General features: G+C 42.3%; 5 protein-coding genes and 7 long non-coding RNA genes across 15 annotated transcripts; 2 read left to right on the forward strand and 10 right to left on the reverse strand.

Annotated features, from left to right (window-relative positions):
- Positions 1–834: 834 nt before the first annotated feature.
- Positions 835–1,877, reverse strand: LOC136199767 (kelch-like protein 5). Its single transcript, XM_065990059.1, has 2 exons — positions 1,746–1,877; positions 835–1,691 (listed from the first exon to the last, which is right to left on the reverse strand). Exon 2 carries the CDS (start codon positions 1,683–1,685, stop codon positions 876–878), a length of 810 nt encoding a protein of 269 aa, XP_065846131.1. The 5' UTR covers positions 1,686–1,691; positions 1,746–1,877; the 3' UTR covers positions 835–875.
- Positions 1,878–2,426: 549 nt separating this feature from the next.
- On the reverse strand, positions 2,427–3,038 carry LOC136191065 (large ribosomal subunit protein bL17-like). The gene is made up of 3 exons (XM_065979364.1): positions 2,894–3,038; positions 2,783–2,845; positions 2,427–2,728 (listed from the first exon to the last, which is right to left on the reverse strand). The coding sequence occupies exons 1-3, from the start codon at positions 2,984–2,986 to the stop codon at positions 2,489–2,491; spliced, it is 396 nt and encodes a 131-aa protein (XP_065835436.1). The 5' UTR covers positions 2,987–3,038; the 3' UTR covers positions 2,427–2,488.
- On the reverse strand, positions 2,977–4,756 carry LOC136191058 (kinesin-like protein Klp98A). Its single transcript, XM_065979351.1, has 10 exons — positions 4,565–4,756; positions 4,469–4,516; positions 4,129–4,423; positions 3,954–4,080; positions 3,701–3,837; positions 3,553–3,649; positions 3,338–3,499; positions 3,215–3,286; positions 3,097–3,161; positions 2,977–3,045 (listed from the first exon to the last, which is right to left on the reverse strand). The coding sequence occupies exons 1-5, from the start codon at positions 4,733–4,735 to the stop codon at positions 3,834–3,836; spliced, it is 645 nt and encodes a 214-aa protein (XP_065835423.1). The 5' UTR covers positions 4,736–4,756; the 3' UTR covers positions 2,977–3,045; positions 3,097–3,161; positions 3,215–3,286; positions 3,338–3,499; positions 3,553–3,649; positions 3,701–3,833.
- Positions 4,757–5,489: 733 nt separating this feature from the next.
- LOC136198496 (CMP-N-acetylneuraminate-beta-galactosamide-alpha-2,3-sialyltransferase 2-like) lies at positions 5,490–6,882 on the reverse strand. Its single transcript, XM_065988495.1, has 7 exons — positions 6,868–6,882; positions 6,693–6,809; positions 6,508–6,624; positions 6,235–6,437; positions 5,984–6,170; positions 5,786–5,914; positions 5,490–5,735 (listed from the first exon to the last, which is right to left on the reverse strand). Exons 1-7 carry the CDS (start codon positions 6,880–6,882, stop codon positions 5,544–5,546), a joined length of 960 nt encoding a protein of 319 aa, XP_065844567.1. The 3' UTR covers positions 5,490–5,543.
- Positions 6,883–8,053: 1,171 nt separating this feature from the next.
- On the forward strand, positions 8,054–8,999 carry LOC136191089 (uncharacterized). Its single transcript, XR_010670736.1, has 3 exons — positions 8,054–8,133; positions 8,366–8,425; positions 8,486–8,999. It is a non-coding gene; the product is annotated as an uncharacterized lncRNA (long non-coding RNA).
- Positions 9,000–9,014: 15 nt separating this feature from the next.
- On the reverse strand, positions 9,015–10,204 carry LOC136198674 (CMP-N-acetylneuraminate-beta-galactosamide-alpha-2,3-sialyltransferase 1-like; the record flags this gene model as incomplete). The annotated part of the gene is made up of 5 exons (XM_065988716.1): positions 10,193–10,204; positions 9,690–9,892; positions 9,443–9,629; positions 9,129–9,257; positions 9,015–9,068 (listed from the first exon to the last, which is right to left on the reverse strand). Coding segments are annotated over exons 1-5 (585 nt in total), but the record flags the coding sequence as incomplete, so codon positions are not given.
- Positions 10,205–10,954: 750 nt separating this feature from the next.
- On the reverse strand, positions 10,955–12,687 carry LOC136191071 (uncharacterized). Its single transcript, XR_010670729.1, has 6 exons — positions 12,615–12,687; positions 12,427–12,560; positions 11,928–12,378; positions 11,774–11,829; positions 11,191–11,720; positions 10,955–11,124 (listed from the first exon to the last, which is right to left on the reverse strand). It is a non-coding gene; the product is annotated as an uncharacterized lncRNA (long non-coding RNA).
- Positions 12,688–12,817: 130 nt separating this feature from the next.
- On the forward strand, positions 12,818–14,431 carry LOC136191079 (uncharacterized). 2 transcript variants are annotated; one of them, XR_010670732.1, is made up of 6 exons: positions 12,818–13,227; positions 13,460–13,498; positions 13,614–13,698; positions 13,757–13,949; positions 14,013–14,212; positions 14,265–14,431. It is a non-coding gene; the product is annotated as an uncharacterized lncRNA (long non-coding RNA). The 2 variants fall into 2 exon arrangements; XR_010670733.1 differs by having other exon boundaries at positions 13,614–13,692.
- A 304-nt stretch (positions 14,432–14,735) lies between these two features.
- LOC136186786 (uncharacterized) lies at positions 14,736–16,490 on the reverse strand. Of its 3 annotated transcripts, none has more exons than XR_010669763.1 (5): positions 16,347–16,490; positions 16,019–16,296; positions 15,895–15,965; positions 15,375–15,825; positions 14,736–15,319 (listed from the first exon to the last, which is right to left on the reverse strand). It is a non-coding gene; the product is annotated as an uncharacterized lncRNA (long non-coding RNA). The 3 variants fall into 3 exon arrangements; XR_010669762.1 differs by having other exon boundaries at positions 14,736–15,137; positions 15,205–15,319; positions 16,019–16,490; XR_010669761.1 differs by having other exon boundaries at positions 16,019–16,490.
- A 49-nt stretch (positions 16,491–16,539) lies between these two features.
- On the reverse strand, positions 16,540–17,919 carry LOC136199748 (uncharacterized). Its single transcript, XR_010673166.1, has 2 exons — positions 17,312–17,919; positions 16,540–17,249 (listed from the first exon to the last, which is right to left on the reverse strand). It is a non-coding gene; the product is annotated as an uncharacterized lncRNA (long non-coding RNA).
- Positions 17,920–18,362: 443 nt separating this feature from the next.
- LOC136199747 (uncharacterized) lies at positions 18,363–19,026 on the reverse strand. The gene is made up of 4 exons (XR_010673165.1): positions 18,785–19,026; positions 18,699–18,739; positions 18,587–18,637; positions 18,363–18,531 (listed from the first exon to the last, which is right to left on the reverse strand). It is a non-coding gene; the product is annotated as an uncharacterized lncRNA (long non-coding RNA).
- A 2,006-nt stretch (positions 19,027–21,032) lies between these two features.
- On the reverse strand, positions 21,033–24,245 carry LOC136199395 (uncharacterized). Its single transcript, XR_010673055.1, has 10 exons — positions 23,807–24,245; positions 23,646–23,744; positions 23,522–23,588; positions 23,441–23,474; positions 23,333–23,381; positions 23,180–23,280; positions 22,306–23,130; positions 22,134–22,254; positions 21,649–22,015; positions 21,033–21,588 (listed from the first exon to the last, which is right to left on the reverse strand). It is a non-coding gene; the product is annotated as an uncharacterized lncRNA (long non-coding RNA).
- Positions 24,246–24,527: the final 282 nt, after the last annotated feature.

Raw genomic sequence — 24,527 nt, forward strand, 5'->3', positions numbered from 1 at the left:
TGTTTCTTAAGAAAGCAAAATGATTCTCTCAAGAAAATAAAAATGAAAAATTGAACAAAAATTTTTTAAGAATTAGACCATGTAAAATTTGTCGATTCGAAGTCGATCAATTCCCGTCCATTCTCGTCATAAAAAAAGTTTTGATAAATTGAAAACCTGAAAAAGGAAGTCAAACGATTTTTTCATCGTCTAATATGCACTCTTCTCACTTTGTTCACTATCTTGGAAACTGTAGATGAGATTAGCGACAGACATCTGCTGTTTTCGCCATCTTCTAGACTGCGTACGGAGTTGGCTCGCTTGGTGAAGGTAATATTCGATGATAGCGACTCGCATTCGCGGTGTTGAGTCGTCAACTGTGGGAGAAAGAGCGAGAGAAAGAGAATTGGAAGCTTTCAATCCGGGACTTTTCGCGCGCTTACGTTTTTTCAGCTGCGAATCGCTAGAAGGTAAATGCTCTTCTGAGCCTACTTCTGTGTTCCAGAACGGATTTTAAAGCGTCTTCTGGTATTTTAGAAGCGAAATCAGCTCAAATGAGCGACGTAATGCGCGAAATCGATGGAAAGCGAAAAATCGAATTTTCTCAAAGACTTTGATGATTCGAAGAGTCAATCGGTAAGGTAACAATTATTATTTCTTGTGGGAAGGCGACGAGCATTGAGCTGAATGCTCAGAACTACAATTTTCTATCATCCAAAGATTTTTCTTTCTTCTTTTTTCAGGCGCATTCCGAAATCTTTTCTCTACGCTGGAATTACTGTTTTACGATCAATCAAAGCGTCTTTCAAGTGATTGAGGGATTTTTGGTGCAAAGGAGAATTTATTGGTGAGAAATCGACAAAAATAGAATTTTTTATTGGGACTCAAAAACACATTTACATTTTCAAACATTCAACTGAGTTCCATGCACCGTGTCCCCCCACTACAATCAATTGATTGTCTTTTGTTGTACATGCACCATGTAACCATCGTCCCTTATTCATTGATGGGAATGGAAGCCATTTCCCAGACAATTCATCATACATTTCAACACATTTGCTATATTCTCCTCCTGTTGCGACGAGTTTCCCATTCCACGATGACAATTGACACAATTCCTTTGTAGTTGGTTTGATATCAATCCACTGTTGTTTCTCCATTGAGAAACATTCAACTGAATTCCCCGCCCGTCTCCCTCCTCCAACAAATATTTTATCATCAATCACAGCCAATGAACACTCTTCCCGTTCATTCTTCATTTTCTTTATTGGTTCCCATTCTCCCTTATTAATATCAAAACAATCAACTCGATCACTCCCTATTGGATACCCTATCCCTCCCACAAGATAAATGTTCCCATTGTGTCCAATTGCTGATCTCCCAAGGAGTTTATATTCATCTGGTATTTTAGTTAATAATTTCAATTCTCTCGTTTCAATTTTCCATTCATAAATACTTAAGCATCGACCCCTGTCATTGATATCCATGACATATCCTTTCCCTTCACATTCAAAGACACTCCTTATGTATTTAATCCCCGGCAAATGATGCTCCTCTCCCTCCCACGCTCCCTTCTTAAACTGAAACATTCTATCCCCATAACCAACATATAGCATTCCATTGATTTCAGCCACACATCCATATGGCACACAACCAATGGGCATGTGTGGTATGTTTGTCTCCCATTTGAGACTAGGACTTCCCATTGAAAACTAAATGTATTTATTTACAAATACAAATTTGATTTCCTTTTTAGACACGCCTACCTTTTTTCTCAGTCCGATAATCGTCACCCTCTCCTTGTTTTTCTCTTGTCGCTCTTTCTTCAATTCGTTTTCCTTTTCGTCATTTTTTTGTTTTTCTAATTTAATTCTCTTTTTAATTCTCTGATCTCCTTTTTTTCACCTTGAATAAAATGTATATAATTGATTTCAATTTATCTCAATTTTACCTTGAACCTTGCGTTTTTGTTCGCGTTTCTCTTCTTCTCCCAGTAGTTTTCTTGCAACGTGTTCCTGTCCTTTGGTTTCCTTCAAAACGTTCAAAAATCGATCAAATGAATCGGGTCCTTTTCTTGGTAAAATCGAAACGAGAAGCGTTCGCGATCTCTTCTCGTCGTCAATCGAATCAAGAGAGAGCCTCTCATATTCTGGAATTGTTATAAGTTCGACTTCGAGAAGACGATCAATCAGAGAAAGAGGAATGAGAATTTGGACGAGAGCCGAAAGAATGGGATGCACACACGCTTTCCATCTTTGATCCATTTCAAAGAGAGTAAAAGCAAAAACAAAGCAAGATTTCAAGCGATGAGAACAAAACTTAAAGGTTCGGGGGAACTTTTGGGGACTCGTAATGACGTAATGAGTAGTCACGAATAGCAAAGCAAACGCTAATATAGTCCGGGGTACTAACGTCACATGATAAAGGATAGTAGGCGTGGTCATCAGCAGAGTTATACATTACGTAATCAGAATAATCACATATATTTTTACAAAAATGTTTTATTATTTTAGACAGGCGTTCCTTCTTTAGGTATTTTTCGCAATTTCTTTCTTTCGGCAGCTTTGTGGGCGTCTCCGCCTTTCGCCGGTAACAGAGACGGTATAGGGTTATTGATATATTCGATTATTGCCATTGGGGCTTGATCGCCTTTTCGATTGGGTATGCGTAGTACTCGCGTATAGCCCCCTGGTCGAGATTCATATCTTTCTGTCAGTGGACCGAAGAGTTTGTCCACTAGGGAATCATTCTAAAAATTATTTTAATTAGTTAATTTTTATAGGGAATCATGATTTTTCCGTACCCTGATCCACCAATTGGCGTCCATGCGAGCTTTCCAATTCCCGCGTTTTCCCAACGAAATCATCTAATGATTACGTCAGAATTCGTTTCCGGGCGACGTAAAACGTCTTACCCAGTCTCCGACTTTTTTCATTGCTTTGGCGCGCGAAACGGTTGTCTGTATGCGTTCGTGCTCCACTAGAGACGCCGTCAGATTCTTCAGCATCGCTATTCTGTTCTTGGCACGTGTTAATGTGTCAGCTGCTACAGTGAACAAATTCTCAGCTATTAATTAATTATCAATTATTAATTATATATTAAATTCTGAAGTATTACGATTGGAAATTCGCAGCTAACACATAAATAGGATAAAGAAGAACATTAAATAAATCACAAGTGAACTAGAAATCGAAATCTCAAATTTTCAATATCAAAAGAATAAAGAATGTTTTACTTTTGAATCAGCTACGCTTAGTAGTTCCCCTAGAAATTTGTCAGCAATGTGCAAAGAAATTCCCAATGAAACCTCAAGGAAAAAATTAAATAGTTATTTATTTATTTTTTAATTTCTGTTTACAAATTGAGCTTTGACATTGAGTGGAAAATCAGAGAGAAAAGTTGCAAAAGAATCACATAACCTATAACCCAAACATTATTATTAATTAATTAATTAAGAAATTATAGATTATGTAGTGTTGCCCTTGATCCCATTCATATTTCTTAAGAAAGCAAAACGATTCTCTCAAGAAAATAGAAATGAGCAAAATTCAAATTCTCAAAAACTGAACAAACCTTTTTTAAAAAATTAGACCATGTAAAATTTGTCGATTCGAAGACGATCAATTCCCGTCCATTCTCCTCATAAAAAAAGTTTTGATAAATTGAAAACCTGAAAAAGGAAGTCAAACGATTTTTTCATCGTCTAATGCACTCTTCTCACTCTTTTCACTATCGTGGAAACTGTAGATGAGATTAGCGAGAGAAATCTGCTGTTTTCGCCATCGTCTACACGGAGTGAAGGTGATATTCGATTATAGCAACTCGCATTCGCGGTGTTGAGTCAAAGCGCAGCGTCAACTGTGGAGAAAGGGCGGGAGAAAGAGATTTGGAAGCATTCAATCCGGGGCTTTTCGCGCGCTGACGTTTTTTCAGCTGCGAATCGCTAGAAGGTAAATGCACTCTTCTGAGCCTACTTCTGTGTTCCAGAACGGATTTTAAAGCTTCTTCTGGTATCAATATCGATATCAATATCGTCTAACTCCGAAACCGAATGTTTGCTCAAATTTTCGACGTAAGGTCCGGTCTCAGGATGTTCACGCACTAAAATTAAATTGAATTAACGATTGAATAAATTTTTTATGTATGTACCTCTCAAATTGTGTTTATCTTTTTGACTTTTCAATTCCATCAAATCTCTCACCTTTTCGTTATAAATTTCCAAATAGCTCACTTCCGCTTTGAACGTTTCTTGCGCATGCGCGCTCGCGCTCTTTTCGTTGCCAAAGAGACCCTCGGATATACGCGGAATGAGTCCCGGATTTCCGTCTTCCCATCCCATCATGGAATAAGTTTTTCCGGAGCCCGTTTGCCCGTAGGCAAACACGCACGTGTTGTAGCCGCTCAATGCGCACTCCAAAACGATTTTGCCAAGGTCTCCAAAGACCTTACACAAGAAATATTATTATTATAATTTATTTATTCGAATTACCTTCTCTTGCGAAGCGTAGTGCCGATCTCTCTTTTCGAATGACCAATACTAAACTCGAACGTTAAAATGACGATGAGTCGATTGGTTTTGGAGAACCGAATAGTCGAACGTGAATTTCTTCGTCGATTCCGCTTCGTTTGGCTTCAATAATTCCGTCTGACGGCCTTTCATTCGAATTACGCACTTCGATTGACGATGCACTTCTCGTTCGTTGAACGGACGCACTCGCACCGCCACTCGAACGGCAGCCGAAGACGAAGACGACATCGTGTAGTACACAGACAGACACACCCCTCTCTGCGAAGCTCTAGCGCGCGCGATGCGTTTGTCCAAGGGCGGGAGGACAGGAACTATATAATTTTCCATTAATCTTTGTGCGACGCGTTCTTGACCTACTTTAAAAATCGATTAATTAAACGAGTCGGATTCGAATCACAAAAGTGAGATCAATACAAAATCCGGGTTGCATACATACGGGTCCCGTGAAACTCACTACGAAGGCATCGACGGCTCAGATCAGTTGGAATGAAGGTAAGAGACGCGTTCGGGTGCTGTATCAATCGCGCGATGGTGTTTGGGGCCCCCTATGTCAGCGAGTAAGCGATCTTCGTGTTTTCGAAGGTCGTACGACTTCGAAAATGTTTTTTTTCGGTGAGCTATACATGTTTGGTAGGGTTGAGGGTGGTAGCAAGCCCTTTTTGGGTTCCTGTGCAGTCGCAAGCACAGTGTTTCATCAATGGATCTCTTTTTAGGTTATTATACGTCAGAAGATCGCCAGTGGAAATGAAACGGCGAGAACGAGTGAACTCAAGTGACTTATCGAATGTCAGTTTACGTTTTATGAATAAAATGAAGATTTGGATATTTATTCATTTGCTTGTATGGTGTTAGGTTTCAATATGTTAGAGGTGAAGAAGGTGGATTGAGAATATGTGAGTTCGTTCTCTGTTCGTCTCAATGAGCCGATTCGAAGAGTCGTCCTTTTGTTAATTAATCAATTTGTGTTGCACGTAAATGCATCGATTAATTAAGGAGCTAATAAAAAATCCGTGGCCGTTTTCGAAAATAAAAGGGTTTATCGAATAACGCCCGGATAAACTGTAATTATACCCTCGTCCGCCATTTTCTGGCGTGTATCTGCCTCCGATTTCATATTATGAGCTGACTCTGGCTTGGCCCCGGGTTTCCTAATACTGCGAGATTCTTCAACAGAGTAATAGTGTTTGTATTCGCCCGCCTTATTCTGACCAAACCCAAACACGTTCACCTATAAATTCGAAAATAATAATATGTGACATTCCCTGTGACGTGTATTACCTTATTGCAAACGTGAACGGCAAAAGATAGAATCGTCATTCCGGTTGTTAACCGCCTCTGTTTTCCCTCCGTCCACTGCATCCACTTCTCCTTCGTCTGTCGATACAAGTCCGGATGAATGAGATAGACCTACGTGTAAGAATAGAATATAGCAGCGTTTGAGATAAATAAATAATATATATAGTGTTAGTGCCGTACGTCCGATTGGTTTACGGAAAGACGCGACTGCGCAAGTCGAGCGAAATTCACTTCTCGGCGCGACGTGGGAATAATGAGAATTTTGTTCGGTCGAATATAGGCTTTTGTGATGCTACCGTACAGCGACTGAAACGTTGTCTTCGTGCCAACGTCCTTTTCGTATCCCTTCGTTGGAGCGACGTTCATTCTATAGATAATGTTTGTTTGTTCTTTGGGGGGAGAGAGAGATGTACTAATAGACTATCACTTGCCTAATAATGACGTCGTGGCTATCGATTAAAGAACCGTAATTGGATCCAATCATGTTATCCGAGCTTCCGACGACGGCGCAAGAAATCTTTCCCTTCTCCTTTCGCCATCGACCGAAAATGTCCTCGCTCGAAATCACTTTGAACGTTTCTTGAGATGTCTGATGAAATTGCGCGTCAGAGAACTTGCCGTCAATATGATTAGCCTAACATTTTATTACAATAAGTCGCGCTTTATTTATGGTGTCCCGTATAAAGCCTAGAATATATATTTACCCGTAGGACGTCAATAGTTTCTTTTGATACGAGCGGATCGCCGCGCGACCAAATCGCCTTCAACGATTCGTCGAATCGATCGCAGAACCATTTAGAACGTGTCGCTATTACGTACACCTACACAATTTAGAGTTTCACGAAGAAAGGGCGTGGCCACGTAACGCAAATCGCAGTTCCACGCTCACCGCAGTAAAGAGACGGCTGCTCGCTTGTCGACGACTGATTTGTCGATTGTGGCGGCGGCGGCGACGGCCGTTCCTCTTTCGTATAACGAAACGTGGGTTTATTTCGTCGTCGTGAGCCTATGTACATGGCATTGAGGAAGGCAACAGCGAGACAAAATGAGAAGAGCAGCAAAACGTGATAGATTCTCATGACAGGACTCTGGTTATTTTAGCAACCGTTCCTCGTACCAGAGATTAAGAGGCGTTAAGTAGTCAGGTGACCTGACCCTTCACGTGACCCGAGGAGAAGTCACCCGGGTCACGTGAAGGGTCAGGTCACCTGACTACTCTGCTGGTACCACTGCAGAACTTAGCGCGCGCGCCCGCGAAAGACCTGTGACACTCTTGTGTACTAAGGATCAATTACAGTATAAATGTGCAATGGCTTCCCCCTAGATACTGTTGCAGGAATAATAATATTGCTAAAATAAATTCATTTTTATAGCTCTCAATTGCGCAATCAATTTCTCCCACATGCGACGTGAAATAAAAATAATTACACCAACTTTATTAGTAAATAATTTTAACGATGATTCTAATGACGGCGTAGTCTCGACGTAAATGACGTAAGCACGATCATTTGAGAAATTCCTCCAAGTGAATCCTCATTGTCAAAGCAGAAATGATGAGACCGAACGTCGTCAAAGATATATTGATATAGACGCTTCATATTAATCTATTAATGTAAATAAAATAAATACAAGTAAATACGTTATTAATATTTCATCTGCACGGGTACGTAAGAAATTGCAATTTCGTCGAAAAGGTTTCATTCTACCTTGATCTCGCGATGCAAGATCGCCTTTGGAACAGGAAAAAATCCCCTCGCCGTTTTCTTCGCTTCGATGTGATCGCGGTTCGTCCGTGAAGCTTCCGTATTTCGCCCGTGAAGTCTGTTCGCCCGTACCCTTCTTAGGTGGCTCGGAAACCCGCAAGCACATCGCAGATGCTGGAAAGGTCTCGATAGAGCTGGAATGTTTGTCTGATCACGTGACTCAAAGTCGCGCGCTAGGCAGCTACAGAAAGGCTTCTGTTTTCGACATCGTCCACGCTTAGTGCTGCACTGGCTTGCTCAGTAAAGGTGTTTAGATTCGTCTCGTTTTCGTCATAGCGAAGTGCTTTTGGACGATGGGAGGTTTTCGTAGTTTTGCGATTTAGGAAGCTTTCTTGTCCAGGCGGGCAAGACGAGGGTATGATAGTAAGTTCTAGAGATCGAATAAAGTTTTTTCAGGCAGGAAAACGAGCAGTTTAGGAGTTGGAGATTGGTTTTTAGTTAAAGTTCGCGCGCTTCGATAGATCCGGGTTGGGTCCTATACGGGTCCCGTCAGACTCAGTCGACGACAAACTACTGGTAAACATGGCGAAACGAAAGCATCGAGGGCTCAGATCAGTTTGAATGAAGGTAAGAGACGCGTTCGGGTGCTGTATGAATTGCGCGATGGTGTTTTGGGGGCCCCGATGTCAGCGAGTAAGGATCCTCTTTGCGATGGTCGTGTTTTCGAAGGTCGTACGACTTCGAAAAGAGTTTTTTCGGCGAACTATACATGTTTTGTAAGGTTTAGGGTGGTCGCAAGCCCATTTTGGGTTCCTGTGCAGTCGTAAGCACGGCGTTTCATCAATGGACCTCTTTTTAGGTTATTATACGTTATATCGTAGATCTTGACTTCAAAACTCGTCGAAGACAGAAAACAAAAGTATGAAACCTTTCTACCTTGATGACGCGATTCTTTTGACTCGCTTGTGCTGTTTTCTAGACGCGCAAAGTTCGACAAACACGCTCCTCACCTGACGCTGGAAGGAAGTCCGAATGAAGCTCTTCTTCACGTGGCATAAACCGCGCGCGCTATGCATCAAAAACAGCTACCAAAAAGCTACGCTTTTCTCCATCGCCCAAGCTGAGTTCGGCACTCACTCGCTCCTTGAAGGCGTTACTCGAACAGCTTGACTCGTATTCGGGACGAATTCGTTTTCTGTTCGTCTCAACGAGCCGATTCGAAGGTAAACAGACAAGTCGTCCTTTTGGTAGCTAATAATTAATTTTTGCACGTAAGTGCATTGATTAATTAGAGGTCGTAAGAGCTAAAGAGCGATAAAACCCTGTGCAAATCCATTTTCGCACAATCAAAATATTCGCAAAAAAGCGTTTTATCGAATAACGCCCGGATAAACTAATATTAAACCCTCGTCCGCCAATTTCTGTCGTAAATCTGCCTCCAATTTCATATCATGAGCTGACCCTGGCTTGGCCCCGGGTTTTCTAATACTGCTAGATTCTTTATTAGAGTAATAGTGTTTGTATTCGCCAGCCTTATTCAGACCAAACCCAAACACGTTCACCTACACGTTCCAAAATAATACCATATAGCTTTTATATGACATTCCCTGTGACGTGTATACTTCATTGCAAACGTGAACGGCAAATATTAGAACCGTTATTCCGGATGATAACCGCTTCTGTGATGTCTTCAACCACTGCAACCACTTGTGCTTCGTATCTCGATACAAGTCCGGATGAATGAGATAAACCTATGAAGGAATAGAATAGCAGCGTTTGAGAATATATATATATATATATAGTGTTATGGCCGATTCACACTAGCGACGCAACGTAACGTAAGAAATCTTCTCTTGATTGGACGCTTGCCTTCTTGCTGACCATATATGGAAGTTACGTTACGTCGCCAGTGTGAATCGGCCTTTTAGTGTTGTACCTCCGATTGGTTTACGGAAAAAAGCGACGGCGAAAGTCGAGCGAAATCTAGTGCCGCGCGCGACGCGGGAATAATGAGAATTTTGTTCGGGCTAATATAGGCTTTTTTGATGCCAATGTAAAGCGTCTGAAACGTTGTCTTCGTGCCAACGTCCTTTTCGTATCCTTTCGTTGGAATGACATTCATTCTATAGATAATGTTTGTTTGTTTGTTAGTTTTTTTTGGGGGGGGATAGACTATCGCTTGCCTGATAACGACGTCATGGCTATCGATTAGAGAACCGTAATTGGATCCAATCATGTTATCCGAGCTGCCTACGACGGCGCAAGAAATCTTTCCCTTCTCCTTTCTCCATCGACTGAAAATGTCCTCGCTCGAAATCACTTTGAACGTTTCTTCAGATGTCTGATGAAATTGCTCGTCGGAGAACTTGCGGTCAATACGAGAAGCCTACGCACTGCCTTATTGAATTACATGTAAATAGCTCGCGCCTTATTCGTGGTGTCTCGGATAATCGAGAGACCCGGAAGACGCTAAAACATACTTTACCCGTATGGCGTCAATAGTTTCTTTTGATACGAGCGGATCGCCGCGCGACCAAATCGCTTTCAACGATTTGTCGAATCGATCGCAAAACCATTTGGAACGAGTCGCTATTACGCCTACACAATGTCTTCGTAAGCCCTTCTCCTCTCCGATCCCGGATGTCCCAGGGAGGAGAAGAATATTAAGATATTAAGAATCAATTACGACAAGAAACATTTTGCAGGCAACACAGGCCCTTCCGGGATCGGAGGAGAAGGGACGCAAATCGCAGTTTATTCTCACCGCAGGAAGGAGACGATGATTCGTTTGTCAACGGTGGCGGCGACAACTGTCGTTTCTCTTTGGGAAAACAAGACGTTGGTATAATTCGTCGTCGTGAGCCGACGCGACAAATGAAGACGACAGTGAGACTAAATGGAAGGAGCAGCAGTAAAAGAAAGATTCTCATGGCGCAGGACGTTAGCGGACGTGCCAGCGGACGTACAGTTGTATGAAGGATATATGTATAGCCCCGAGCAAGCATACCTGGCGCGCGTCTGCGAAGACCTGTCTAATAAGTAGAGATGTGTATCTCCCCTTCTAATGCACATTCAAAAAATTCGCTAAAGCGTTTATCAAATAACGCCGGGAGAAACTGTAATTACCCCTCTTTCGCCAATTTCTGGCGTAAATCTGCCTCCCATGTAAATTATGAGCTTCTCCTGGCTTTGATTTCATTTTCCCCAAAGACAAGATTGTCTTTCATAGGGTAATAGTGTGCGTATGCGCCCTTCTTATTGGTACCAAACCCCAAAACGTCCACCTATATATTAGAGCATTCGAAAATAGAAACAGTTATAGATAATGTTCCTATGAACGAGTACCTTGTTTGTGCCAACGTTCTTTTCGTATCCCTTCGTCGGAGCGATATTCATTCTATAGATAATGTCTTATTTTTTTTGGGAGGGGGAGGGGGACTATCCCTTGCCTAATTACGACGTAATTGGATCCAATAAGGTTATCGCCGACAAGCAGGAAATCTCCCCCTTCTCTTTTCTCCATTGATCGAAAATGTCGTCGCTCGAAATCGCTTTGAACGTGTCTTGGCACGTCTGATGAAATTACGCGTCGGTGAACTTGGGGCCAACATGAGTAGCCTATACTTATCGACTTAATTAAGCCACGCCTTTTCATGGTGTCTCGGATAAAACTATATGTCTCACCCGTATGACGTCGATAGTTTCTTTCGATACGAGAGGATCGCCGCGCGACCAAATCGCCTTCAACGATTCGTCGTATCGATCGCAGAACCATTTGGGACGAGTCGCTATTACGCCTACACAATCTCGATTTACAGTCACGAGAGGGGGCGTGGCCACGTAACGCTGTGTTGTCGGCCTATGTACATGGTATGGAGGAAGACAACAGCAAGACAAAATAAGAAGAGCAGTAGATTCTCATGGCAGGGCGCAGGCTGTTATTTAGCAACGCTCATGCGCATATAGGCTTTTATCACTGGAGCAAACCTAGCGCGCGCGCGCGAAAGACCTGTGTAGACTCCTGTGTACTAAAGGATGAATTATAGTACAGTATTAATTAATATGCAATGACTGCCCCTAAATAATAATATTGCTCTTAACTTGTGGTTAAATTCATTTTTTCAAATGAGTTATTTTAGCTCGCAATTGCACAATCAATTTCTTCCACATGTGACGTCAAATCAAAATAATCTTCAATTTCAATAAGAGAACCCCTAAGAAAACACGTTAGAATTGATGTGTCAAAGCAGAAATGACGAGACCGAACGTCGTCAAGATATATTGATATCGAAGCTTTCTCTTAATTAATCTACTTCACGTCGTCTAAAGTAAATAAAATAAATACAAGTAAATACGTTATTATTACTTCATCTGCACAGGTACGTAAGAAATTGCAATTTCGTCGGAAGGATCCATTATACCTTGATCTCACGATGCTAGGTTGCCTTTGGAACAGGAAACAATCCTCTCGCCGTTTTCTTCGCTTCGATGTGATCGCGGTTCGTCCACGAAGCTCCCGTATTTCGCCTGTGAAGTCTGTCGGTTCGCCCGTACCGTTGTTAGGTCGCTCGGAGACCCGCAAGCACATCGCAGATGCTGGAGAGGTCTCGATAGAGCTGGAATGGTTTGTCTGATCACGTGACTCAAAGTCGCGCGCTAGGCTGCCAAAAATGCTACAGAAAGACTTCTGTTTTCGACATCGTTCACGCTTAGTGCTGCTCTGGCTTGCTCAGTAAAGGAGTAAAATAGCTTAGATTCGTCCCGTTTTCGTCATAGCGAGGTGCTTTTGGACGATGTGAGTTTTCGTAGTAGTTTTGCGATTTAGGACGCTTTCTTGTCCAGGCGGGCACAACTATGGTGTGATAGTAGGGTCTAGAGATCGAATGAAGTTTTGTTCAGGCAGGAAAACGAGCAGTTTACGAGTTGGAGATTGGTTTTCAAAGTTCGCGCGTTTCGCGCGCTTCGACTAATCCGGGTTGCGTATATAGGGTAGAGGGCCCATAAGGGGGACACCCAACTTTGACTTCGTGCTGCAGCGGAACTACGGGGTCGATCTAAATGAAACAAAGTACATCGTACGCACAAATTATTCAGCTTCAACTTGCAACCTTCGGCTGTTTGATCCGACTTCGCGTTCGTCCAAAAACGGCCAATTAGTGATGTCACTCCAGGAGAGTTGATATTAGCTCGGGCCCTAAAGGGGGACACCCGCTCTTTTTGCCAGATTTTGGCCAAGCTTCTGCACCAAAGGCATGAAATACGTTCTTTACAACCACTAGCGCTACGTTTTATTTGTCATTGCAGCACGGACACTCCAATCCCCCTCGCCTATATGTACTAAAAGTGACCACGAAAATTAAAAATTTTGAATGCTGTGCAAACATTTACTACAAAGCTAGAGCACATCACCGAAGTGATTGATTTTTAGTTGCCACGCCCCAACGTTTCGAAATCGCCGAGGAGGTCTTGACGTCGGCGAATCGGTTGATATCGAACTAGCTACGACACGACTACAAAGCAGGGACGCTCAGGCTTCGAGTAAGTGACCAGTTGACCCAACTGTTTTGCGTTTGCTGCGTGGGAAACACGCTGTCCCCCATTAGGGGGTGTCCCCCTTTACCGGCCTCTACCCTACGGGTCCCGTCAAACTCACTCGACAGTAAACTACTGGAAAACATAGCAAAACGAAGGCATCGACGGCTCAGATCAGTTTGAATGATGGTAAGAGACGCGTTCGGGTGCTGTATGAATTGCGCGATGGTGTTTTGGGGGCCCCGATGTCAGCGAGTAAGGATCCTCTTTGCGATCGTCGTGTTTTCGAAGGTTGTGCGACTTCGAAAAGAGTTTTTTCGGTGAACTATACATGTTTTGTAGGGTTTAGAATGGTCCCAGGCCCATTTAGGGTTCCTGTGCAGTCGTAAGCGCGGTGTTTCATCCATGGATCTCTTTTTAGGTTATTATACGTTAGAAGAGCGTCAGTGGAAATGAAACGGTGAGAACGAGTGAACTCAAGTGACTTAGCATAGGCGAGTTTACGTTTATATGACTGAAGTGAAGTATTGGAGATTTATTCATCTATTTGGGATTAATATGTTTTCAACGTCTAGGTGGGTGTGTTTGAAGGCATAGAAGGTATGTTGAGAATATGTAAGGTCATCTAGGATTATCTTGAGGCCTTTAAAGGAAGTAAGGGTAATTTCAGGAAAATAATAGGTCTTTTTTAAGTTGAAATTTCGTTTTTTGTTTGTAGGATTATTTGGTTTTGCTAGAAAAGCTCAGATGCATTGGTGGACTTTGGAGTAATGTGGGTCCACATGAATGTCATCACAGGGGATACAGGTCATTTAGAAGATCAGTTAAGTGCTCTAAGTGTGATATCATAGACAGAATCTTTTGTTTGTTTCTTATTGCAGGGGGGAAAGACGCCGTGGTACATTGAGGAGGTATGTTCATAGGGTACACTGTAGAGAATTGTACTATGGCGATTTTTCATTTACCTCTTATAGATTTTTTGGGGACACACGAGAATGCCGAGTCAGGGTCACCCAGTGATTCTTCTCAAGGAGTGGAGGAAAAGCTGGCAGCTGTATGTGAGTTTTCGAGAATAAATAAATAAATAGTGAGATGTTGTTCCACCGATGAGCGGGATCAATGTGATGAAGAGTTTTGTTTCTTCGATTTGACGACTCCTCGCCAACGAGTTCGAGTAATCGCACAATCACACGCTTTTAACGCTCCCAGGTCCATGCCCTTCTCAGGCTGTTGGGGTCATGCCCGCCGCGCCGCTTCTGTAATTTTTCAGAGTTACTGACAATGTAGAACAGATGCTGTTCTTGAGTTCACTGGGTTGGAAAGAGCGAGCTAAGGCTTTCAATGGCATCCAATCCCAAAACAAGAATTAGATTAGGAGAGGCCTGGGTCTCAGTGCGTCCAATAAGAATCAGAAAAACAAATTACCGTTCGTTCCGTCCCCCTATGCAACTGTTTTCACCAATCTGGTCCAGCTTCACGCATTCGCTTACGACATTCCGACTCATTCGAGAGGCGACGTATGTGAAGAAGACAAACATGTAAGACTGTGTTGACAAGGTCAGTCAGAACGAAAGGAGCCAACAAACAGATACTATATCGATCTTTATCGTCCAAAATACTTTATAAAGAGCTTCCATTCCATAAAGTCTTGCTATAGTGCTTCCTTCAACAAGAGACGCCAATGCTTTTTGTCTGCATAATCAATAAATAGTACGATGTCGTATATACAGTAAAAAATTCAAAAAAAAAGGTAGACAACCTCTGTCTAAAAAGTAAAACAAAAGTCCTATGTTAACTCATCAGTACTGTTTTCTAGACGACGATGATTGCGATTAAGAAGAAATTTACGGAAAGGTGGTTGAGGCCCCTTTTGAGGGTTCATTATCACCCGGACCACGGGATTTTTGCTCGCCGTGACCGTTGTGAACATCGCTCTCTTCTTTAGTTCAGGCCATATGACAACCAACGTCTTAGCTTCTCTTCGAACAACGGAAAATAGAATTCGATTTACGACGAAGGAGAGAGGAGCTTCGAAAGAGCGATGGATAAATTCGGCCCTTAGGCGATCGGAAAGCACTGAGACGCGTCAAGTTCACCGTCTAAGTGTAGGCCTCAGAGGTATCGCCAAACACAAAAATCAGCTCGCGTCTGCGAGCCTTACCTTACGTTTGGCATGAGAAAAACTGCTCGTGAGACCCCTTAGGGAGCCTCACTTTTTCGTTAAGGTTTCAGAACCGAGGAAAGATCGCTTTAAAGGCATTCCACTGTAGCCGAATCGTGTCTTGCAAAAAAATTCAGTGAAAAGGCTCACTTTTCAAATGACCAAGGACCATTACCCGGATAAAGACACGTAAAATGTTCCAGGATGTTCAGCGAGTTCTCTTCGCAGGAGGCAGCGTTTCTGCAACCACTGATTCCAATGTGACTGTAGAAAAGAAAAAGTGCGTCTGCGTTACACTGATATGGCTCGGGCTTCGTTTCGAAGTATTTTCTGTGAAAACTGCTCACGATTTGGAACCAGGTTCTCGTTAGTAGTCACAACTGATCGTGCGATTTCCATAGACGCCCTTGGTCTTTCTGGAAGTCGAAGTAGAAAAAAAAACGTCGTCTCAAGGGCGTCAAACCGACGTTCTAGCTGGAATAGCAATTGAATGTACCAACGGACCTGAATGAAAGGGGTTCAAGATTGACGACTAATAGTCCTGAAGCCTGCGAGAGCTGCCTTCTGTCATTCTCCCAGCATAGGTCAACTTCGATACTATTAGTTGAATACGAAGTCAGATTCACCTGCATGAGAAAAGCGGGGGTAAGTACATAGAAATAGGTCCACTGACTCTCCGATTGTGTGTGTCTTACAGTCATCTCCAGGTGTGCACTACAATCTTTTAGGCTAAAAACGACCATTGACGTCACACCATCTAACATGTCTAGACAGATAATAATATCATGCCAGCATCTGCGACCTATAGTGGGGCCGTACACATATCTCATTTCACAATGCTCACGTCTGTCACGATGAGTTCTGAATCGGAGCTGCCGTCTTTCATCAATGCCACCAACCTATATTCCTCACTAGCGTTGTAATTGAAGAAAGTCAAACTGCAGAGACGTTGGCACGTCCAACTCTACGGCTGTATCTGCAAAGAAGCAGACCAGTGACGTTTATAGAAGCCGTTGCTCTTGCGACAAACACGGCTAATGTGTCGCCAATTTGGTCCCACTCCTACTCAACTTCAAGTTGATGAACTCGACAACGCGCTGGTCAATATATCCCTAGTTTATAGAGTTTTTGGCGTTAATTTGCTCACCACCATCGATAAGAGAGAGAGGAAGCAGAATCTCGAGCAGAGCGGGAAGAATTGGAAACACGCGGTTCTTCCATCTTTCATCCATTCTCAACGAAGCACACAGCGAAAAAACGAAGGCAAGCAAGTTTGGGGACTCTGTGGGGACTCTTGGTGCACGTGACACTAAGATTAGCAAATGACGTCACCTCAATCATGGATTACACGTGGTCTATTTCTAATTAATAAAAACTTATTTAATAGCACATTAGATGAGTCTCAAAGCATTAATTAAAGGATAAGCAAAGTTAAACAAATAACAGCACATTCCTTGATTTGCGTCAGTTTGCTTGCAACTGAGCAAATACGACATAAATTACGTGGTATATTAAAATCAATAGATGAAACTCTGAAGGGATCAATGTGATGAAGAGTTTTGTTTCTTCGATTTGACGACTCCTCGCCAACGAGTTCGAGTAATCGCACAATCAGATACTATACCGATCTTTGCCGTACAAAATACTTTATAAAGAGCTTCCATTGATGTCGTATATGCAGTAAAAAATTCAAAAAAAAAGGTAGACAACCTCTGTTTAAAAAGTAAAACAGAAGCCCTATGTTAACTCATCATTACTGTTTTCTAGACAACGATGATTGCGATTATGAAGAAATTTACTGAAAGGTGATTGAGGCCCCTTTTGAGGGTTCATTATCACCCGGACCACGGGATTTTTGCTCGCCGTGGCCGTTGTGAACATCGCTCGCTTCTTTAGTTCAGGCCATATGACAACCAACTTCTTAGCTTCTCTTCGGACAACGGAAAAAAGAATTTGACTTACGACGGAGGAGAGAGGAGCTTCGAAAGAGCGATGGATAAATTCGGCCCTTGGGCGATCGGAAAGCACTGAGACGCGTCAAGTTCACCGTCTAAGTGTAGGCCTCGGAGGTATGGCCAAACACAAAAATCAGCTCGCGTCTGCGAGCCTTACCTTGCGTTTCGCATGAGAAAAACCGCTCGTGAGACCTCTTAGGGAGCCTCACTTTTTCGTTAAGGTTTTATAACCGAGGAAAGGTCGTTTGAAAGGCATTCCACTTTAGCCGAATCGTGTCTCGCAAAAAAATTAAGTGAAAAGGCTCACTTTTCAATGACCATTACCCGGATAAAGACACGTAAAATGTTCCAGGATGTTCATCGAGTTCTCTTCGCAGGAGGCAGCGCTTCTGCAACCACTGATTCCAATGTGACTGTAGAGAAGAAAAAGTGCGTGTGCGTTACACTGATATAGCTCGGGCTTCGTTTCGAAGTATTTTCTGTGAAAACTGCTCACGATTTCGAACCAGGTTCTCGTTAGTAGTCACAACTGATCGTGCGATTTCCATAGACGCCCTTGGTTTTTCTGGAAGTAGAAGTAGAAGAAAAACGTCGTCTAAACCGACGTTCTAGCTTTGTCTCGGGGAAGAGAACATAGAATAGCAATTGAATGTACCAACGGACCTGAAGATTGACGACTAATAGTCCTGAAGCCAGCGAGAGCTGCCTTGTGCCATTCTCCCCCAGCATAGGTCAACTTCGATACTGTTAGTTGAATACAAAGTCAGATTCACCTGCATGAGAAAAGAGGGGGTAATTAAGTACATAGAAATAGGTCCACTGACTCTCCGTTTGTGTGTATCTTACAGTCATCTCCAGGTGCGCACTAAAATCTTTTTGACGCCACACCATCTAACATATCTAGACAGATAATAATATCATGCGACCTATAGTGGGGCCGTACACATATCTCATTTCACAATGCTCACGTCTGTCACGACGAAATCCGTCTTTCATCAATGCCACCAACCTATATTCCTCACTAGCGTTGTAATGACGTTGGCACGTCCAACTCTACGGCCGAATCTGCAAAGAAGCAGACCAGTGACGTCTATAGAAGCCGTTGCTCTTGCGACAAACAAGGCTAATGTGTCGCCAGTTTGGTCCCACTCCTACTCAACAAAATGAAAATGCTCCAATTCCTGACTATTTAGAAGGGAATAGTCTAACGCTGTTCTCTGATTTGCTGTAAGTACACAGGACCAGCGTTCATATTTAATTTTAAAAAGCTTTGAAAGTCAAGCAATATGTTCAACTTCTTCAACGCTCGATCGATCGCGTTTGGTCTCGCCGTAGAAACTCACTAATCCTTCTGTCAGTACTCCTCCGGGTCCCTACCTGAAAACACATTTTGTAATTACAAGTATTTATTTTATTCACTACGTCATCGTACATCAAACTAGAAAACTTCTTCTGATTGTTGACGCTAATCCAAATAATTAACCTAGACAATTCGAATCCACGTCTCCAATATATCTAAGACTATTTACACCCTCTATACTTACACCTAAGCATTATGTAGACATGTTCTCGACCGTGTAAAGGTCTAAATCGATTACTGAGCTGAATTTAAATAATACGAAAGCCCTACTTCGTCACAAGCCTTCATTCTACCTTGAACTCACGATGTAGATGCTCCTTTGAAACAGAAAACACTCCATCTGATTCTCCGTCTTCCCTTCGATGTGATCGCGGTCAACTTCCGTGTATCGCCCGTTTGGCATTCTTTATGCTTGCTCGTACCGTTGTTTGGGACAGTCGGAGTCCGCGAAGACCGTCGCTGACGCTGGAAAGGTCCGAAAACAAGCAGAAATCTGTGGAATCTTTTCGCTGGTCACGTGACTCGTAGTCGCGCGCTACGCAACCAAAAGCCTACTGTTTTCGCAATCGTTCACGCTCAGTCCTGCACTGGCTTCCTCATTGAAGGTTTATTTGGAAGAAAAATAGCTCAGATTCGTTCCCTTTTCGTCCTAGCCATGTGCGTTGGACGATGCCTCATTCACAAGTTCAGTAGAAGTCTAGGACGCCTTTTTTTGTCGATTCCGGCAAAAGAAGGGTGTTATAGTGAGGTCTAGAGATTGGAGATAGTTTTGCTTAGGCCGTAAAACGGTTAGTTTACGAGATGGACATTGGTTTTTAAAGTTCGCGGGCTTCGACTGATCCGGGTTTCGTATATACGGGTCCAGTCAACTCAGTCGACGACGACAAACTACTTGAAAACAGGGCGAAAGGAAGTAATCGAAGGCTAAAACCAGTTTGAATGAAAGTAAGACACACGTTCGGGTGGTGAATGAATTGCGCGATAGTGTTTCGGGGCCCCGATGTCAGCGAGTGAGGATCCTCCTTGCGATTGTCGTGTTTCCGAAGGTTATACGCCTTCGAAAAGGATTTTCGACGGGGAAATACACATGTTTTGTAGGGTTTAGGGTGGTCACAAGCTCATTTTGGGTTCCCGGGCAGTCGTAAGCACGATGTTTCATTAATAGATTTCTTTTTAGGTTATTATACCTTCAGAAAGCGTCAATGAAAATGAAAGGGTGAGAATTAGTGAACGCAAGTGACTTAGCATAGGCGAGTTTACGTTTATATGACTGAAGTGAAGTATTGGAGATTTATTCATCTATTTGGGATTAATATGTTTTCAACGTCTAGGTGGGTGTGTTTAAAGGCATAGAAGGTATGTTGAGAATATGTAAGGTCATCCAGGATTATCTCGAGGCCTTTAAAGGAAGTAAAGGTAATTTCGGGAAAAAAATAGGTCTGTTTTCAGTTGAAATTTCGTTTTTTGTTTGTAGGATTATTTGGTTTTGCTAGAAGAAGCTCAGATGCATTGGTGGGCTTTGGAGTAATGTGGGTCCACATGAATGTCATCACAGGGGATACGTGTCATTTAGAAGATCAGTTAAGTGCTCTAAGTGTGATATCATAGACAGAATCTTTTGTTTGTTTCTTATTGCAGGGGGGAAAGAGGCCGTGGGACATTGAGGAGGTATGTTCATAGGGTATACTGTAGAGAATTGTACTATATGGCGATTTTTCATTTACCTCTTATAGATTTTTGGGGACACACGAGAATGCCGCGTCAGGGTCACGCAGTGATTCTTCTCAAGGAGTGGAGGAAAAGCTGGCAGCTGTAGGTGAGTTTTCGAGAATAAATAGTGAGATGTTGTCGTTGTTCCACCGATGAGCGGGATCAAAGGTTAAGGGTTAGATTAGTTTAAGGGTTCCTGTTTGTGTTTTAATGAAAAACAGTCCATATTGTGGGTTTATTACTAGTGTTTTTAGCGTTAACTTCCTGAGGTGATTTTGGTCCCAAAAGATCGATCTGTTGTTTTTTTTAATTGGCGGAAGTCTGGCGAATGGTTCGATCCCCACATTGTCTAGTAGTGTCCATCCGTGTTTATGAAAGTTTTCATAGAGGTGTAGAGAATGTCCTGTTTTGAATTGCATCAGGTTGATTGATTTGATTAGTCGGCCTATCCAATAGAGGCAAGTGGCGTTAATGTCTTGATGGTTAATTCTCGTCTTCTTTTTTAGAAAATCTTACTGGTGTTGAACCTGTGTCATTTGTGGAAACTCTCTGATTTCGTCAAGATGTCGTCAAAAAAAGAAAAGGACAGAAATAGCATTTTTTTCTCTTTTTCGCTAACAATTTTGTTATTATAGGTGTAGCTTTTGTAGTAGTAGTAGTCGTAGTTTAGTAGTGTAGACGTAGCGTAGGGGTAAAAGGGTCCTGAGCATGACCCTGCATGAGATTTGAAACTGCTCCGAGACCTTCTCGAAGAGGTCTCGTTTGCACGCCGCGTCGCACACAGACAATAGCGTAGACATAGGCAGGTTCATAATATTTTATTTAATAAATCCCGGAAGTAAACCGGAAACTCACAGAAAAAATTGCGCATGGGTCTCTCTTCTTTCGCTGTCCACCTGCACGGACCGCGAGGGGTCCGCACAGGCTTCGGTTGGGTGGGGGTCATCCTCCCTACTCCCCCGTCGGAGTTAGAGCCTGTTTAGTCTCCCGGCTCGGACGCCTGGGACCGGCAGCCCTCGGATGTGAGTTCTGCCGGCCTGGTTCCAGGGGGACCGCTATTGTGACCCACCGCGTCTTCCTAAGTGGGGTGGCAGTTTATCACTCGTGTCACGGGAGTAGGGGATTGAATCCCCTGCGTTCAAGCCACGTTTATCCTCTCTGGCTCAAGAGTTGGGCCGGTTTTAATTTAGTCACCTCGGGGCCCAGAGGTGAATGGAAGTGTGTCCTGCAAAGCAAAATAAAAACAACAATTCAAACGAGAATCATACGTGAGAAGTTCCCATGGCGACGACTGTTATAACTGAAGGAAGACAGGAGACGAATCCAAGACGTTTTGCATATAAAAACTTTTGAGGAAACCACGTCTAAAAAATAATAGAATATGTGATGTATTGGCATCAAACATCTTATAATACACAATTGACCTTGCTCCTTTGAAACATCGTATCTTTCTTCTTATCCTCCCCTTTTCTCCCAAAGAAAAGCAAAGAAACTAAAAAGTTATCAATATGACCAACAGTCAACTAAAAATAAATTACGAAGCAGAATTGAATTCCTGTACATGTACAAGCAGAATTATGCCTCCAATGACGTTGTGACAGCCGAGCAATATCTTCTATCATAGGTCTTTAGTCCTATCAAGCCTTTTCCTTATAAAGAACAGAAAAGAAAAAATAATAAAATAAGAGATCGATCACCTTTTGACAAATTCGACGTTGAAAAGCAATGAAACATACATCACGATCGTATTCGTCTCTTTCCATTGATGTTATGAAGGTAATGGGATTCTACCTAAAACGGAAAAATAAAATAAAATTTGTCAACACGCCCATTCGAAATATCGGCCTAAAATCGCGATGAAAGCGCCTAAACCGATGCGAAAAGACAAAGGACATTTCTTTCAACTAACCTTTACTACACGTGGAAACACTCAGCAACGAATGGGACGTAGGAACGCTGTGTCTTCACAAAACGTGCGAATGCACGTGGCTTCTCTCCTCTGCTGAAAGCTCGCCGATTGTTGTATTTTGCTAAGAAAACGAATCCGAGAACGACGTCTAGTACAAAGACAGTGTCGTTACGTTCAACTGCTTTATTTTTTCTGTGCGCGCTTCTGCGAATAGCGGCGTGACGCTGCGAGCGGAAAGACGATGACGAATCCGCGCTGCCAATTGCTTCGTTGACGTCTCAGAGACCATTCTCGACATATAGGGCGTCGAACGGAGCTCAAATTGCGAGGCAAATCGCCAGCAAACGGCTCCATTTTTTATCCGGGTTTGTAGACGCAGTAGCAAATCAAATAATTGTGTTAGAGTACCATTCCCAACAGCCAGAGACGATAAGAGGTATTAAAACTTGACTGAAACTGACAATTTTAATTTATCCTGCAACATATTCTTTGCACGTACTAGGCTAATTTATTTGCACGAGACACACTGAGCAAAAGAAATGGCACAGTGAGATCAATAAAGAGTTGTTTTGCACAAAATGAGCGAGGGTTTGCTCTACAATTTAAGGAGACGACAAACACTCTGTTAATGAGAGTGATACGGTCATCTCCGTCACAAAATCATCCTGTACATTATGTACATTACGTAATTAATTAAATCATTAAAACGTACAAATTGAACTAGACCATTCTAGATCTTGACTTAAGGACATTCGCTCAATTGTCGATGACAGTTGCGTTTTCAAGGCAATTTCAAATTATTATACCAGACAATTAGAACTCAATTAAGAAATTTGAGATAAATAACTGCGCGATTGCGTAAAACATTTAATCTTACAGCTAAGCACTATGTTTCTGTACCTCATTAGCTGTGGGTTTTATTCTGGACCTTCTTTGAAATTGCCAATTTATATACTCAACTCCATTTAGATATCTTTCTACAATTCACATGAAGAGACTAGAGAAAGAAAATCATAGTCAAAAAACAAACCCAACTGTCGGCTCACCCTAATTATTTAATTAATTAAATTGCTAAAATCCAACGTTGACAATTAGCGCTCTCACTTAGGCTCTCAATTGCCTACTCAATCAAATTCAGACACAAATCCTAATCATCAACTAACGTGATATCAAATCAAAATAATTTAAACTCTACCTACCTCATTAACGGTGGGTTTATTGAGAATATTTTTGGCTCAAATAGGACTGCTGAGCGAAAGAAAAAATGACGAGATCAAGCGACGTCAGAGATTTATTGATATTAAAACCTTTTTTCAATTGATTTCCGCTGGCACACAATGTCTAAAACAAATAAATATTTAAATATTCAATGAGTTCCTACTAATGACCTCAACTCTTTCACTTCCGGTCAAATTGACGAGATTAGAAATTGAAACAGAAAACAATCCTTCCGGTCTATAAAAATAGTCAAAATATATAATTAGTACTGAATTACATAACCTAAGCCCATACCTAATCAATGAATAGATAATGTAGTCTTGCCCTTGATCCCATACACATGTACGTTATTTTAGGAAAGCAAAACGATTCTTTAAAGAAAATGACAATGAGCTAAAAAATGAAATATGTCAAGACATTAACTTTAATTAATTGATTTAAAAAGAAGACCATACAATGTAGAACTTGTCCGTATGAAGTCGATCGATTCCCGTCCATTCCCTCTGCATCGTCATAAAAACTTTTGATAAATTGAAAACCTAAAGAATATAATTATATAAATAGGAAAAAATCCAACGCCGTCTTTCCATCGATGTCATTGGTTCGTCCAGTGTTCATTCGCACTATTCGTCCGGTTTTCTCTCTGCTGACTCGCTCGTGCCGCGCAAAGACGCCACTGACGCAGGAAGGTTCGAGCGAATTGCTGATCGTTTCTAATATCACGTGACACGCTGCGACGCTCGCTGTGCGACAGAAATCTGCTGTTTTCGCCATCGTGTACACTCCGTACGGAGTTGGCTCGCTCAGTGAAAGTGATATTCGATGATAGCGACTCGTATTCGCGGTGTTGAGTCGAAGCGCAGCGTCAACTGTGGGAGAAAGGGCGGGAGAAAGAGATTTGGAAGCATTCAATCCGGGGCTTTTCGCGCGCTTACGTTTTTTTCATCTGCGAATCGCTAGAAGGTAAATGCGCTCTTCTGAGCCTACTTCTGTTTCTCAGAGTGGTTTATAAAGCGTCTTCTGGTATCTTAGAAGTGAAATCATCTCGAATGGGCAACGAAATGCGCGAGAATCTGTCGAAAGCGGGAAAATCGAATTTCCTGAAAGACTTTGATAATTCGATCGGTACGTTAACGATTATGATTTGTTGTGGGCAAGCGACGAGCATTGAGCTGA

This window comes from Oscarella lobularis, chromosome 1 (assembly GCF_947507565.1).
Source record: "Oscarella lobularis chromosome 1, ooOscLobu1.1, whole genome shotgun sequence".
In the NCBI taxonomy this organism is placed as follows: Eukaryota; Metazoa; Porifera; class Homoscleromorpha; order Homosclerophorida; family Oscarellidae; genus Oscarella; species Oscarella lobularis.